At 59.8% G+C, this 14,806-nt stretch overlaps 1 protein-coding gene across 5 annotated transcripts in view; it reads right to left on the bottom strand.

Annotated features, from left to right (window-relative positions):
* Positions 1–251: 251 nt before the first annotated feature.
* The window catches only part of TTC7B (tetratricopeptide repeat domain 7B), a gene marked incomplete at its 5' end in the record, with an annotated part of 195,317 nt that continues 180,762 nt past the window's right edge, over positions 252–14,806 (bottom strand). For 4 of the 5 annotated variants that reach the window (XM_081111613.1, XM_081111610.1, XM_081111612.1 and 1 more), the window contains one exon: positions 253–1,204. In XM_081111613.1, coding sequence (XP_080967739.1) covers positions 983–1,204 — 222 coding nt within the window. In that variant the 3' untranslated portion in view covers positions 253–982. Of the gene's footprint in view, positions 1,205–14,806 lie in introns of all 5 variants that reach the window. The other variant, XM_081111614.1, reaches the window with a different exon arrangement.

Genomic DNA, 14,806 nt, shown 5'->3' with positions numbered 1-14,806 from the left:
AGTGAGAGCCTTTCGTAGCAGCTCCCACTCTGATTGGACCACTTCAGGTCACATACTCATTCCTGATCCTCTGTGGCTGTGAATGCTAGATATTGATTGGCCAGACCTGCATCACATGCTCCAATCCCAGATAAATGGGGAGAGTTGGGAAAGGTGACTTCCCACACTAAAATCAGGGTGGCCCCCAGGTGCAGACACCGGGAACTGAGCCTTAAGCTTCTGTGTGCATTCACTAACGACATAGGCAATGGGTCCATTTAAAAATCTTTTTATTATTAACATCATCTTCCCATTTAGCCAAGTGTCTGTCATGTATAAGGAATGTCGGTAAATATTCCATTTGAAGCTTCTTTGTACATCTTTCCATTGATAAATAAACTCTGAATTCACATAAAAAAGTTAAACTTAAATAACTCATATTTCCTTCTCTTGTAACAGGCATATATTGGCAAAATATAAATATTCTTGGACTCAGGCTTTGTTCTAAGTGAGGACAGTAATTCATCACATGGTACAAGTATCGACAACAAAACCAAGAAATCGTTGGCCGGAGTCCTGGCTTGGACTAGCACTGAGGTGGGAAAAGAAGATTCACATTTGGTTTCTGGGCCAGGGGTGGGGCAGGGGGGCGAGGAGGAGAGAACAGCTTTCTTTACAGCTCTGATAAAAATAATCTGTGCTGCCACTGAATTTTAACTTTGAGTATATTCTTCTACATTTGCGGATTATTTCCATAACCATGTTACTTAAAACTCAGATGTCAACTAACAAGATATGGCACATAATCCATGTTGAGCAACGTCAGTAGATTCAGAAACGGTCATTGGGCGGCCGAGGCCACAGGCGTGCACGCGGGAGAGCGATGATGCGGGGTCGTCTGGTCAGATCACTATGGCCAGTCGCACGTCCGCCCAGGGCCTCGGTGTGGCAGACTTGTCCCCTCGGGGCACCCCAGGTGGGTGCGAGGCTGCCGGGCGCCTGCTCAGAGCACCCGGGGGATGATGGTGAAGGGCACCGCGGGGCTGCTGGCCTCCAGCTCCAAGGCCATCAGGAAGCACTCGGTGGCGGCTGTGTCATTGCCCTGAGCCTGGAGGACCTCGCCCAGCCCGTTCCAGACCTCGTGGGCCGTGGAGTTCACCTGCACCGCGTCCCGGAGAATCTTCTCCGCGAGGCTGTAGCGGCGCAGCTGATGAAGGATCAGGGCCTGTAGGCATCAGAGAGACAGACAGACAGACAGTCAGCTCGGGGCTCCCATCTGTCCTTGGGTTTCAGCAAGTCCCTTGGAGGCAGGCATGTGTCTGCTTAGGCTGGGCACACAATGAGCTCAAGTTCTCCTGGACTGGGGGGCAACGGCCAGAGCAGCCACCTGAACCGGATAAGTGCTGACATTCAGCCGCTTTTGCATGAGAAATAAGCCATTTCACACAGTTCATCTGAATATTTAACACCGGGAGTGAACCAACGGGAGCTGCACGGTCTGTTCTGACCCAGTGGGCGGTCCTGTACGTACCAACTGACACCTGCCCCAAAAGTGGGGGGCGGGGTGACCCACGGCCAGCACGGCCTGGGGCTTCCTGGTGGGGAGACTGTTAGCAGTGACACAGCAGATGCTTTCGGGGTGTTGATGACACCAGGCACGGTTCTAAGTGCCTATGTTGGTTCATTCGGTTCATCTGGGGAGCCCCCACGGCACATTCACATGGGCGCGGGCACCTGGCGTGCAGCCTGCTCTTACTGCTGCGGAGACAGAGCCCGCAGTGGAGGAGCACCTGACGCAGCGGAGGACTATCCACAGGCACCAGGGTTCCTCCCCGTCTGCAGGTGAGAGTCACACAGCTAGCTGCCGCAGCGGCCAGGGCGGCCCTCCCACCGCCTTCCCACCTCCTCGCTGCCTGAAATCCATCTGGGAGGATGGGGGGGCGTGAGGGGGGTGGTCCTTTAGAGAAAAGCCGAGAGCGCGACACCCTCACTTCCCAACCTCGCAGGGCAGGCAGGAGAATCGGAGGCCACCTGCCCAGGTTGCAGTCGACAGGATGTGAGGGCTAATGAGTTCCTGCCTCTTTCTTCCGGGGGAGGTAATCAGCTGGAGCTCCCTCTAGAACATTCCCACTTACCCAGCAGAGAGGCGAGGGCGGGAGGGGTTCTGGGTGCTGGCAGCCAGCAGCGGGCGAAAAGATGACAGAGGAGCCCCATCACACCCCCAGGCGTGGCCTTCTCAGGGCATCTAAAGTGCCGAGCGCAGCCACCTTTTCTGAGTGGCTCGCTCTACGCGACAGGGAGACACACGGCGTGTGCTTGGCAAGGGGGTGAGGGGGACACGCCCCTTGGCAGGATGGAAAGAGGCCTCTTTGGTTACTTGGCTGCAAGTAGAGACTGTAATTGAGGTCACACCACGCTGGGCACGTGTTCACATGGCCACCTCTTTAGATTCGAGGAGACAAGGTGCAGAAAGGCCAAGTGTCTTGCCCAGGGTCGCAGAGCCAGTGAGTGCGGAGCTGCTGGCCAGCCCGGGGCTGCCTGAGGCCCAAGGCCCCGTTCTCCACAGCCTGCCACCGCCTCTGCCGCTTCTGGCTTCTGCCGCTTTAAGAGACAAGCCCGGAGCCCCTGAGGCACTAACCCAGTTACATCTGAGCAGCAGCAGATGGGCAGCTGCCCCGCTGTCTCTTCCCTTTCATTTCTCCGGCCACTGGCTGCCGCTCCCTGTCCCGCTCATGGCTGAGAAGTGGCTCCTCTCCAGGGCACAGAGTTGCCCCGGCTCCGGATGCCTGTTGGGAGCCAGGAGATTCGCCCAAGGACTGGGAAGGCTCCTTGCCCCCGTTTGTACCCTCAGACTGGCTGTGATTTTGAGGCTGGGATGGCTACAGGTGCCAAAGGACCGGGGGTCCTGTTAGCCACCAAGTGCACCAAGAAGATGTGGGCCCAGGAGGAGCAGGGCCTCGGCCCAGCGAGAGTGAGACGGAGGCCACCATTCTCGGCAGCAATGACTTGCAAACCCCCCTCACCCCCAACGCCCCCAGCTGGAGTGGCAACGAGGCCACCAGTCCTTGTGCTGGGCATTTTACTTAGAACGGGGCCAGCTGCTGGATCTGGGTGCAGCTTACCATGGGGTGCCAGTGGGTATATGGGAGGGGTAAGTCTACCTGCCACCCACAAGCTGGCAGAGAACCAGCCAAAGGGCTAGTCTGCCCATCACCCTCAGTGCTGGGCAGCCAGGAGCCTGTGGGTCTCGTGTTCCAGGGCTCCTATGGGCTTGGATGTCCCGCCTGAACCCACATGCTGAGCTAGGAACAGGCTGCGCTTCCCGGTGACCCCGAAGCTTCCTGAGCAATCTGGTTAGCAGGACTAATGCCGAAAGCTGGAGCTGCCCCGGGAGGCGTCACAGACTTGCCAGGGGCTGCCAGCTCGGGCTGGGCAAGGGAATGAAACTCGGCACCTCCCCAGTGCCCCGGCGAGCCAGGAGCAGCTCAGAAACCAGTCACACAAGGAATCAACCAGAACAAGCTCCGGCTGGGGTCTGGCCACTGCTTGGGGGCGAGCGGTGGGCCAGAGGCGGCTGGGACCTGAACGCGCTGGACGTCAGGACTGCCTCCCCACCCAAGTGCCTCTGCTGTGTGAGAGGCCTTCCCTGGCTGTGATGTGCTCTTAGGTGCTAGAACCCGGACACTTTTCCCCAATTCTACAGGCCCCGCCTCCCCTCTTCCCAAAGATCAAAGGCCCAATTCCTGAGGCTGGCATTTAACTACCAGTATTCTCCCCACCAGCTATATCCAACTTCCTCCCAGTATGAACTCCGTGGTTCAGACAGCCCAGGAATATCTGGGGGATGCAGCCCCAGCCCCCTCCCACTCCCCATCCTTAGCCAGTCCCAGCCTGGGCCCCCCACCGGGGAGCCATCTATTCCAGTCCATCTGCCCAGAGCCCTGACAATGGATCCAGGGCCAGGTCCCACTGGCCCCGCGGCAGCGCTACCTGGAGCACACGACTGGCTCCCAGCCCTCCAGGCTGGTAGGAGACAGATTCCGATGACTGGCATTTCATTACCACAATCACCTGCCCTCCCCCGTATCAAAATCCCCAAACCACTGGAATGCCTGCCCAGGTCCCAGCCATGTGCTGGGGACCCAGAGGAGGGCACGAAGCAGTCCTGCTCTCCAAGCGAGGGGCCCAGTGAAAATCCGAATGCAGCCAAGCAACTGCTCTGTGCCAGGCGCTGGGCTACGCCAGGGCAGGCAGTCACCCTCGCTCACCGCTAAGACCTGCCTGAGACGCGCCTGCGGGGGAAGCGCCAGAGCTGAGATGCAAACTCTCGCCTCCCAGCTGGCCTTCCTTTCTCCTCTCAGGGAGGATGTGCAAACAAGCTCCCACCTGTGGCCACCCTGCCTTCCTGGAGCCACTGGGGGTGAGGAGGCAGCTGGGGCCGCCTCCTGAGAAGGGGGAACCACTGAGGAGGTGGCTTGTTAGTCCCTTTCTTCAGACACAAACGAAGACGGCCTCCCAAGCTTAGCCTGTAATTATTATAATCAGGTCTTTTGTACATTAAGCTCTTAGTGCTGCACCAAATTGGAAATAAGGGATTAAATTAAACCTGTTATTTCAAACGAGACAAAATGGACTTGGCTAGTTGGAGGACAATTAGCACCTTCCCCACTCATGGCTTTGTGTGAGTGTGATAATTGCTGCCACATGCCGAGGGCGCCCAGGCCTGCGGGCTGCCATGCCCCAGGCTTCCCGCAGCAGCCCTGGCTCAGGCCAACACCCCTGGCTGCAGGACAAAAGCCCTTTTGGGAGGTTTTAGACACCCCCCTGTACCTTGCTCAAGTGCCAAGTCAGCCCTCCCGGCTCAAGGCCGTGTCACGGGCCACTGCTTGCCCTCTAGGTCTAGGAGACAGGGAGATGGCATCGCGCATGAGAGCATCCTTCCTCAAGCCAAGCCACCGCTATAAAGAAGCCACACGGCTCAGCTCTGGCTGGGGGTCAACCCCCACCCCGCCCCTGGGGGCTGCTTTTTCCCAGGCAAGAGGCTCTGGATAACACATGGTTGGTCAGCCGCAGGATGGAGATGAACACCTCCCGTGTGCTTTCCTTGCGGGCCTGGCTGCTGCTGCTGCAGACTCCTCGCGGGCCCTGCTCTGGGCAGGCTGCCCTCGCTGCGGCAGAGCCGGCCTGCGTTCCACAGAGGCTGCGGGCCCACCAAGGCCAGGGCAGGGGAGGAAGTCCGGTGTCAGGTGAGACAGGAGCCCTTAAAGATCCTCTGTCCCGCCCTGGGTTGCAAACGACACCATCACACCACGGCAGGGATGGGGGTGGGAATTAGGGCAGGGCCGTCAGGAGGTCCTTCAAAAATACTAATCCACCTGGAGACACAGGCACGGACCCACAGGCTCTATTAACACACTGTGCACGGGATTGCAACCAACGCGTCCTATGTCTCCTTACAAAGTGCTTCACAGCTGTGCTGGGTGGCAGGGACTGATTCATCCAGGTGGCTCACCTCCTCCTCTGCTCCCATGAGGCTTTGCTGCGCCTGCCCGGAGGGCGGGGCCTGGGTGAGCGGTGGTCGTCTCTGCACCCCCAAGCCTGACGCCGCCCAGCAGGGAGGCGATCCCCAGGAAGCAGCCCCATGGGAGAGGTGCTCTGTTCCCACAGGAGCCCAAAGGGTTGCCATGGCCGCCCCTTAAGCTGGCTGCTCCTGCGCCACAGATCTGACACGGCTCCCCAGGAAAACCCAGAATCACCTACTGCCCGCTGGTCCTACACTCTTTGTTGTTGTTAATCCTCAACTGAGGATATTTTTTTCCATTGCTTTTTAGAGAGAGGGAAGGGGGGGGGGGTGGGCGTGGGGGAGGGAGGGAGGGAGAGAGAGGGAGAGAGAGAGAGACATCCATGTGAGAGGACACATCAATTGGTTGCCTTCTGGCACGCACCCTGGCCAGAGCCAGGGATTGAACCTGCAATCCAGGTATGTGCCTTGACGGGGAATCGAACTGCGACCTTTGAGTGCTCAGGAAGATGCTCTGACCACGGAGACCACCAGCCAGGGCTGGTCCTACACTGCTTTACCGATGAGGAAACGGGCCAGAGAGGAAAAGAGCCTCGCTCCAGGCCCTGACCTGCTGGACACTGAAAAGGCTAGCTAGACCCTGAAGGTGTCAGGAGGAGAAGCCGACATGTGGCGAGTCCCCACGGTTCAGACTCCGAGCACAGTGCTCAACCCCAGCTACTCTCTGCTTGTCTTGCCAGGGCGATGGGCCTGGCACAGGGAGAGCTTTCTGGAAGACGACCAGGCCACCAAGAGTGGCTTCCAGAAGCCAGGAGGGGACGAGGACCCCACAGGAGCCCCTGCCCTCCCGGGAGCTGTGGGTTGACTGGCTGGCCTGGAAGTCTGCATTAGGGGAACTGTAAGCCTCACATGGGAAAACCAGCACACTCCCACCGCTGTTTCTGTCCAGAGGTCTGCATTTTCCTTCCTGGGGAGGCGGCGGGCCAGAGGAAAGCAGGGGGGAGTGAGCGGTGGTCTCAGAATGTGCACAGACTGCGGCCAGTGCCGCTCCGAGGAGACCACGGGAGCCGCGGCTTTGAAAGGATCTCCCTGGAGCAGCTCTGGGAATGCAGGGCCTCGTGCAGCGCCCCCAGCCCTTGCTCCTGGGCGCCCGTCCTCTGGTGGGCACCACGGGCACCGTCAGTCTGAGCAGGAGTGTTTTGTGGGCGCAGCTGAGGGGGGCCCTGAGCCCCGCCCCGCTTTCCAACCGTGCCTTGAAAAGGAAGGGGACACACGCAGCGGGGCAGTGCCCGGCGCCCCCACCTGGATGCCAGCGCTCCGGGGGGCCCGGCCCACGCTGGGCTCTGTTTTGTGTCTCCCTCTGTTTGTGTTCAGAGCTTAGAAATTGCAGAGCTTGCCAGGGGCTGATGTGAGTCCCTGCCAGCTCCGCTCACCGAGGAGGGCCAGCCTCACCAGGCCAGGCGGCCCACAGAGCCAGATCCTGGTGCCCTGCTGAGGCCCAGGACGGCTGAGCCCCACACCCGTGCCCACCGGAGCTCCAGATGCGCCCGTTCACACTGCGGCTCAGCCCTTCCCTAGGTCAGTCAAGGGCGAGTCAAGGGCGTCCTAGAGAAGACCCCCCTGGGAGTCGGTGCAGGTCCCTTTTCCTCTCGGCATCTCTGAAGTGTGGGTGGGGACTGGAGTGGGGCTGGTCTTTCTGTTCTGGCAATTTCGTTCAATTTGACGCAGTTTCCCCACAGGCCAAGCAGCCAGTCCTCACCACCTCGCACCCTTCTAAGCGGTGTGCTCAGCAGCTGGCACCTGCTCGTCTCCAAGCCCCACCCACCCTGCCCCTGGCCCTGGGGGTGAGGGGACCGAACATTCATGAGGCCGGCTTCAGAGCAACAAAGGGCTCAGGCGTCCTGTGCTGGGACTGGACGAAGAGCACGAGGGGCACAGGAGGGAGGGAAAGTGCGTTGGGCGGCTCCTGGCGGAGGGCCAGCCGCATTGGGGAGCAGCTCCTGCTGGAGGCCCTGGGAGGAGGCAGGCTCCGGAGGCTGGCCTTTCTCCATCTATGACGGGGCTGGAGACTGACAGGGACTCTCCCGGCCTCCCTGTGGTCTCTGTCCTCCACGACTCCCACTCCCCCTGCTCACATGTCAGAACTAAAACCGGGTGGCCCCTCCCCTCACTCCTCTGCAAGTTAACTAAACCAAGTGCCCCTGGCCTCAGGCAACCATGGGGTGCAGTGCCCAGGGAGAAGCCTGTGGCCCCAGCAACCAATAAGGAGAGAGGGTCTGGGGCAGAGGGCGGGCAGGAGGCCGTAGTCTGGCACTAAGCAGACACCTCTGGAGGCGCGCCCTCACCAGTGAGTGCTGTGAAGGGTGCTGAGTACTCCAGAGGGAGGAGGAAAAGCCCCCCCCCCCCCCGCCTGCTGCCCAGGGTGACCACAGGCAGCCGGAGAGCGGCCCACACCTCTGCTCACTCAGGGTATCTGGCGGCTGCAGGAGGCTTCGCTCTCATGGGGCCCCTTTTCCAGGTCAAATGTTTTATTTGAAGAAATGTGCCTTTTGGGGACCAGACCTTTCTAGCATTGAACTCAACTCAGAAGGAAACAAAACTCAATTTTTCAAAAACCTCTTAGTTTTCTAAGCCAGAGGCCAGCTAGCTCTGCAAGCAGAAACCCTCGGGGTTAGCAGGGGGCCTGGGCTTCTGCTCTGTGACATACAAGCCCCTCTGCCGTCCCGACGGGCAGCCTCCTACTCTTGCTTGCACCCTCCAGTGACGGGGAGCTCACCACTTCCCCAGGTGCCCACAGCTTCAGTGGGCAGTCTGAACTGTTGGTAAAAAACGTGGAGCCCTAAGGAGCCCTTTTATCTAATTCCCACTCTCTGATGTTTGCTGAGTCTGCTGGGGTTGGGCAGAGTCCCCTCCCCCTCCTACCTGACAGCCCTTCAGGGTCTGAAGAAGCTTCCAGAACAGCCCCACACAACTCCTCCACTCATTCCAGAGAAATGGTAGAGAAATGGCAGATCCAGACCTGCCCCAGCTCCTCTGCCTCCCGGAGCTCAGCTGCTTAACCTGGCACCTGCAGGAGGCCTCGCTGTGGGTTCCAGCGAAGGAGCCAGTAAGCCCAGGAAAGACTCCCCATCTCCCCCCTTTAAAGCATCTGACTCACAGAATCTGCTAAAGCTGCTTTCCTCCAGGATGGTTGGGAGGATCTGATGCCAGGGGTGACCACCAGCAGGGAGGCTGGGGCATCTGGCCTCGAGGCCACCTCAGACTTAGGCCCCTGGGCCCCAAGTTTCCTCTGGCCTAATTTCTTTGAAATGGGTGCTTCAGCACTGCTGCCAAAATCCCCCAGGCTGTGGTGGCTTTTACAGAACAGTCACTGGGGGTGGGGGTGGGGGACATTGAGGGAAGGGCCCGCAGTGAGCCTGCCAGCAGCTTCCAAGTAGCAGAGACCCACACCTGCCCCCTCTCGGCAACAGGCACCGAGTGGCCAAGGGTGGCGGAGAAGGACCCCAACACTCCCAAAGGGCCAGCCAGTCTCTTTATTAACAGACAGGAAATGGGCACTGGGCGGGAAAGCACTCGCCGAGATCACAGTGAGCTGACAGCCTCCGGGGGCCAGGTTCCCAGGGGGTCCCTTCCCTTGGCTACAACCAAAGCTGTTCTAGTTCTTTCCTTCCGCCCACAGACTCCTGTTACGCGCCCGCGCTCATTCCTGCACCCAGGCGCCAAGCACGGTGCCAGCTGTCACTCCGGCCAGGCCCCCTGCCTCTGCCTGGACAGGGTGGTGTGGTGTGGGTCCTGCCCCAGACACCCGTGAGCAGGCAGGGCCGTCTCTCGTGGGGAGGCCCAGTGTCGGCAGCAGAGCGAGGCCTGCTGGAAGGAGGATAACAAGGTGCTCCACCCCACCCCCTTCTTTTTAAGCCAAAGGGAAGGCTAGGGTGCAGAGTCGGGGTGACTAGCTCAGGGCCCCGTAGCTACAGAGGAGGAGCTGCCACCCCTGCCTGTAAGAGCTTCCTGTGCGATGTCTGGCCCTGGGTGTCTAATTCTTTCGGGAGGAGACGCCTCTTCCGGATCATACCTGACAGGTGTGGGGCAGGCTCCCACCTCTCAGCAGCCACACCTGGGAGGGCAGGCACCTGGCCCAGGTACCAAGCCAGGTGAAGGCCAAGCTGGGCTTCAGAACGCAGGTGTCCTGGGCCAGCTCAGGGCTCTGTGCTCCCATCAGGCTGCCCTGCCAGGGTCTCTAGAGAGGGTCTCGAGCATTTGGGGGCCTTGGAGCTGCATTCCAAGAGGGCTCCGCTGGGTAGCCTGAGCTGCACCCCATGGCTCACGGCGGGGTGCCCAGGGCATAACCCTTCTTGGGGGAGAAGTTTTGGGCACTCAGGCAGGGCACTCAGAACTCAAGAGCGCCTCCAGCTCCGTGTGGTGGCTGCCAGACTCCAGGGGCGCCAGACCGTGGGCTCTCCAGACCCAGGCGACCACGGGAGGGCCTGGCTGGAGCAGGGGGGGGGGGGCCCTCTGATGGGGCCCTGAGTGTAAGGCACAGAGTCCCCTCAGTGTGGATGCCGCTGCAGAGCAGGATGGGCCACAGCCCAGCTCCCTCCCTGCACCCCTCCCCCCAGCAGCACCCCTCCCCCCAGCAGCACCCCTCCCCCCAGCAGCACTGCCTGCTGAGCTCATCGAAGACAAGCCCCTGGAGACAGGCCATTTAGGCAACTGGTCAAACTCCAAGCCAGAGGTGGGGTCCACTGTGCCCCTGGCAGTCCCCCCACCCCACCTCCAAGCCAGCTACCTCGAACCTCGGGTCCTTTTACTCTGCGGGATCAGGAAGAGGGGAAGGATGGCTTCCCCTCAACACAGACATGTCTGAGCTCCTCTGACTTCAGGGGGGCTGCTTCCTCCTGGGAACACAGAGCGAAGGCGCTGGGAGCTGCTCCCTCTTTCACCCCAGTCCTCCCTGCCCCAGCCCAGCCCTGGCAGGGGAATCACTTTTATCCTAGTGCCCGGTGTCCCACCAGGACACAGGGTGATGGGGTCCCAGCCCCCGGGCGGAGGGGCTCCCTGCAGCCCCAGGCAGGGCATCAGAACTCAAGAGCGCCCCCAGAAACACCAGGTGAGCACCCCCCAAGCTCTATGGTGATGACCTAACTAAAGAAAAGTCAGTAAGTCCCCCGCAACCTCAGGGGACCCCAGCGAGAAGGACTCTCAGGTCGGCATCTGTGCTGGGCCGGAGGCCCTGGCGGGGTGAAGGGGGCAGGAGGAAGCCTTGGGGTCCCAGAAAGATGTGGGGACGCTGGGCATTTCCTTACTCCGCAGCCCCAGACTGTTGGTAACAGCCTCCCCTCCCCAGGTGGCCGTTTGAAGCGCAAACTCTGTTGCTGCAGTGGCACCAGCCCAGAGGCTCCACGTGGACAGGAACGCTAGCCACCAGCTCTTCGCAGAGAGAAAGCGCAGTCTGACCCGGTGCCCTGGGACCTGCCTCACCCAGCCCGCGACTTCTATGGTGCTAACACTGTCCACTGGTGATGGGCAAGAGACTCCTGTTGACTGATTTGTACATCTCCTGGCTGGCATTTCTTTTTATCCACCTCCCCCAACAACCAGTCGGGCAGAGGCGACAGCACAGGGCGGCCTGGAAGTTGGTGCCGGGAGCCGGTCCATCCTTGCTGTTTCAAGGGACCTGGCGTATATGGCATACTGTTCTTAATATGTTTGCTCACTTCTTGGCACTATGTGTTTTAACCAAGGTCACCTCTCTGAGAAAGGTTGTTTCCCCAGGTAGGGATTTTCCCCTGAAGTTAGGGAGGGAATAAAACCCCTTAACTAAGTGCCAGGCGGGTAATTAATCACTTTAGCTACGAACAATCATGCTTAAACTACATAATCTTTACTCCCTGGAATGGAGATAAGAAACGCCCTAACCTTTGGAATAGAGATTGATAGGATTGGAATCAACTGGTATAAATACAGATGTAACAAGACAGCAGGACTCAGAACCTAGACACAGAACCTACACAGAACCTAGAGACAGAAGAACTTCGCTGGAGAGAACATGGCAAAAGATCCTGGACAGAAACTGGCCACAGAACCTAGAGACAGAACCTAGTGAGAGAACCTGGCTGAAGAACCTAGAGACAGAACCTGGCTACAGAACCTGGATAGAACATGGCAAGAGAACCTGACTAGAACCTGGTGACTGAACCTGGCTGGAGAACCTGGAGAACCTGGCTGGAGAACCTAGCAAGAGAACATGGACACAGAACCTGGCTGGAGATCCTAACCAGAACTTCGCTGGAGATCCTGACCAGAACTTGGCTAGAGATCCTGGCTAGGCTGCTGATCAACTGAACGCTGTCTCCGTGTCATTCCTTCTTCACCGACTCCGTCCACACCTTTGGGGACCCCTGGACCTGCTGGGGTTGGACCCCAGAAAGTCGGCGCTTCCCCACACCCATCCTTGTAGGGGAAAGTTTGGTGCTAATCACCCTCCCAAGCTGAGGCCCAGCCTCCCACCCTCAGGGGACGGCGTCCACCCCAGGCCAGCGGAGCCCAGCTGAGCGGCGTGGGCCTCTGGGAAGCTGTGAGCGCAGGCTCAGCCTTCCCCTGGGGCCCGGAACCTGCTTGCACAGGTGAGAACAGCAGCCCAGGTGGCCACATAGCTCCTCTGGGGGCGGGTGGGGCAGACACACACTCCATGGGGGATGGTGGGAGAGAGACAGGACTCCAGGGGGTGGGGGAGTGGAGGTTCTCCATGGTCAGAAACACTCCCCTCGTGACCACCACAGAGCTGAGCGGGGGCTTCCCGGGAGAAGCCAAGAGTGTGAGGGCCCTGGGACCCGGCCCCATTCCCGAGCGCCCTTCAAATGACCCCGATAGGCCCTCGCCAGGCCTCTGTGTCAGTCTGTCCTCAGACGGGGTATGGGGTGGGCATCACAGTACCTGGGTCTGACCGCTTATCACCACCTGAAAGCAGAAGCCTGTCCCAGCTGTTCCAATACAGTGAGAAGTCCTGGCCCGCCCTGGGCAGGACAGGGCCGGAGAGGCCACACGGGGAGGACGCCCTCCCAGGCCTGCTCCGAGGTCCACCTCCCACTGCCCGCCTTAGAGCCTGCTCTCAGCCTCGGGACCCAGCGGACATGAGGAAATACCTGCTGACGAACGGCAGTCCCAGTCCCTGGCAAGTGCCCACCCGGTGCACTGTAGGCATTCAATAGATGACTGGCCTGGGTGCCATGGCCCAGCTCCACGCAGCCGCCCACTCCCGTCCAGCCCAGGGTCCCCATGAGGAGGGCACAGGGATGGTTTTGCACCAACTTGCACCTCTGGGTGCAGTGGACCTGTGCCCCCGGTGGGAGTGGAGAGGGTGCTGTCGGGGTGGCTCCATGGTGAGTGTGCCCCACAGCCAGGAAAGCTAGCAAGGCTTCTAGGCACCCCCCCGCACCCCCCCTGCCGAACCCACCTGGGGGTGCAGGCTCCATCTGGATTTCATGGGGAACGGGGCTACACAAGCAGCAAGCCAGAGTGCTCCCACAGTCCCTGCTGGGGGCTGCCCCCTGGAGGCCCGCCCTGGGGGTGCCCTGTGCCCACGGCAGCTGGGGAGGGACAGTTCTCTCGACACAAAGGCCGGTGATTCACTACCTGCCATGGGGAATGTGGTCATTTTGGCGAGTACCTTCCCCCTCTCTGCTGGGATCTGGCACCAACTATTTTTCCATTTTCAACAGGAACAGACAGGAATGATAAGATACTTTGTGATGGGAGAAGGATTGGAATTGATAAGACTTGGAAAATATTTTTCCACTAATAACAAGAGGACTCACACATGGAATCAGGCAGGAAGGTGGGGGGCGGTGGGGTGGGGGGCTTGCTCTGCCTGGCACCCCTGGCGTGACAGCAGGGAAAGCTGTGATTTAGAGAGGAAAGGCAACAAGGCCATTTGCTCGGAAACGGGGGCTCTGGTCATAAACTCCCCCTCCCCCAGCTCCCACCCCAGTGACGGCAGCGGCGGCCATGGGGAACCGCTGCTGCGGAAATGGAACAGACACGGAGCCTGGCCTTTCCTTTCCTACACAGATGAGCTCCTGTCCTTGGCCACTTCAACATGGAACAAATCAGCGTCAAGACTGGAGCCATTTCCTCCCACGTCCCCGATCAGCGCCGGTGGGAAGAGCTCACCGATGGTCCCTCCTCTGAACAGCGGCGTTGGGCCGAGCGGATGAGTGCCGGCCACCTGCCGGGCTCACATGAGCACGGAGCCCGCCCCAAGCCCAGCGCCTGTGCAGGGATCCAAATGGACCCCGAGGGGCTGAACACCACTTGGAGGGAGACGGAGGAAATTGGAGAGGAAATTAAAGCCGCCACGAATATTGCTCCTGGTGGTTAGGCCACGTGACACGCACACTGTGTGGGCTTAGGAAAGACAACGCTGCACGCTCGCTGGGGTGCACAGAGGGGCCGCTGCAGCCAGCAGTGACCTGCCTGAAGGCGCTGTCTGCCCGGGAGCGGAGGGGTTTGGGCCCCAGCCTCCCTGCAACCCACCTGGGCACCCCTGCTCTCTGACTGGGATGCTTTGCTGAGAAGTGACCCTTTCCTCCTCCTGAATAGGGAGGGCCAGACCAGGGGGAACCCTGCACTGCACCCACACTCTCACAGCCGCCCGCCTTGGGAGCGTGAAAGGCACAGAAGGCTAACAGCTGCTTATGGGCTGGGCAGCGGCTCAGAACTCACTCCCCCTCACGGCAGCCCTGTGAGCGTGCACAGCTCCTTTCTGCATGACATCATGGCCAAGGGCATGCAAATCAACAACCGAGGGGAGGGGTAGAATGTAAACATGGGTCTTTTTTGCTCCAAAATGTGTCCCAACCACACTCTCCTCTAGCCCACCTGCCCGGACAGTTCTGAGTCTTGTTCTTTCTCCCCGGGCCTCCACTCAGCTGTCTGTCTCTACCCGGAGTAGCAAGGTGAGCTCCGGAGTACCTGTGCCACAAGCACCCTCCACCCCAAACATCCCAAGTCAGGGACACTGTGTTCTTCTCTGTGTCTACTGACACCTTCCCCACCCCACCCCGCCATCTCCTTTGCCTCCCCTCCCCCTGTTAAACCATCTGGGCCAGAGTCCAGTGGTGTGCCAGCAAACTGGCTGTCGGAAAGAAAAACAACAGCCTTGATGGTAGTGTTTGCCAATTTCCGTGGTATAAATACTCCCACCACAGCTGATTTCAAGCTGGCCGTGATGTCATTGCAGGTGGAGCTGGGGAGAGATGAGCAGAGGGGCTCGTGGGCTCAGGCCAACACTGCCTGCATCTATCTCAG

This window comes from Myotis nattereri (genome assembly GCF_964212035.1).
Source record: "Myotis nattereri genome assembly, chromosome: 1".
In the NCBI taxonomy this organism is placed as follows: domain Eukaryota; kingdom Metazoa; phylum Chordata; class Mammalia; order Chiroptera; family Vespertilionidae; genus Myotis; species Myotis nattereri.
Note: the sequence above shows the minus strand (reverse complement) of the source record. Positions and strands in the feature narration are given on the sequence as shown.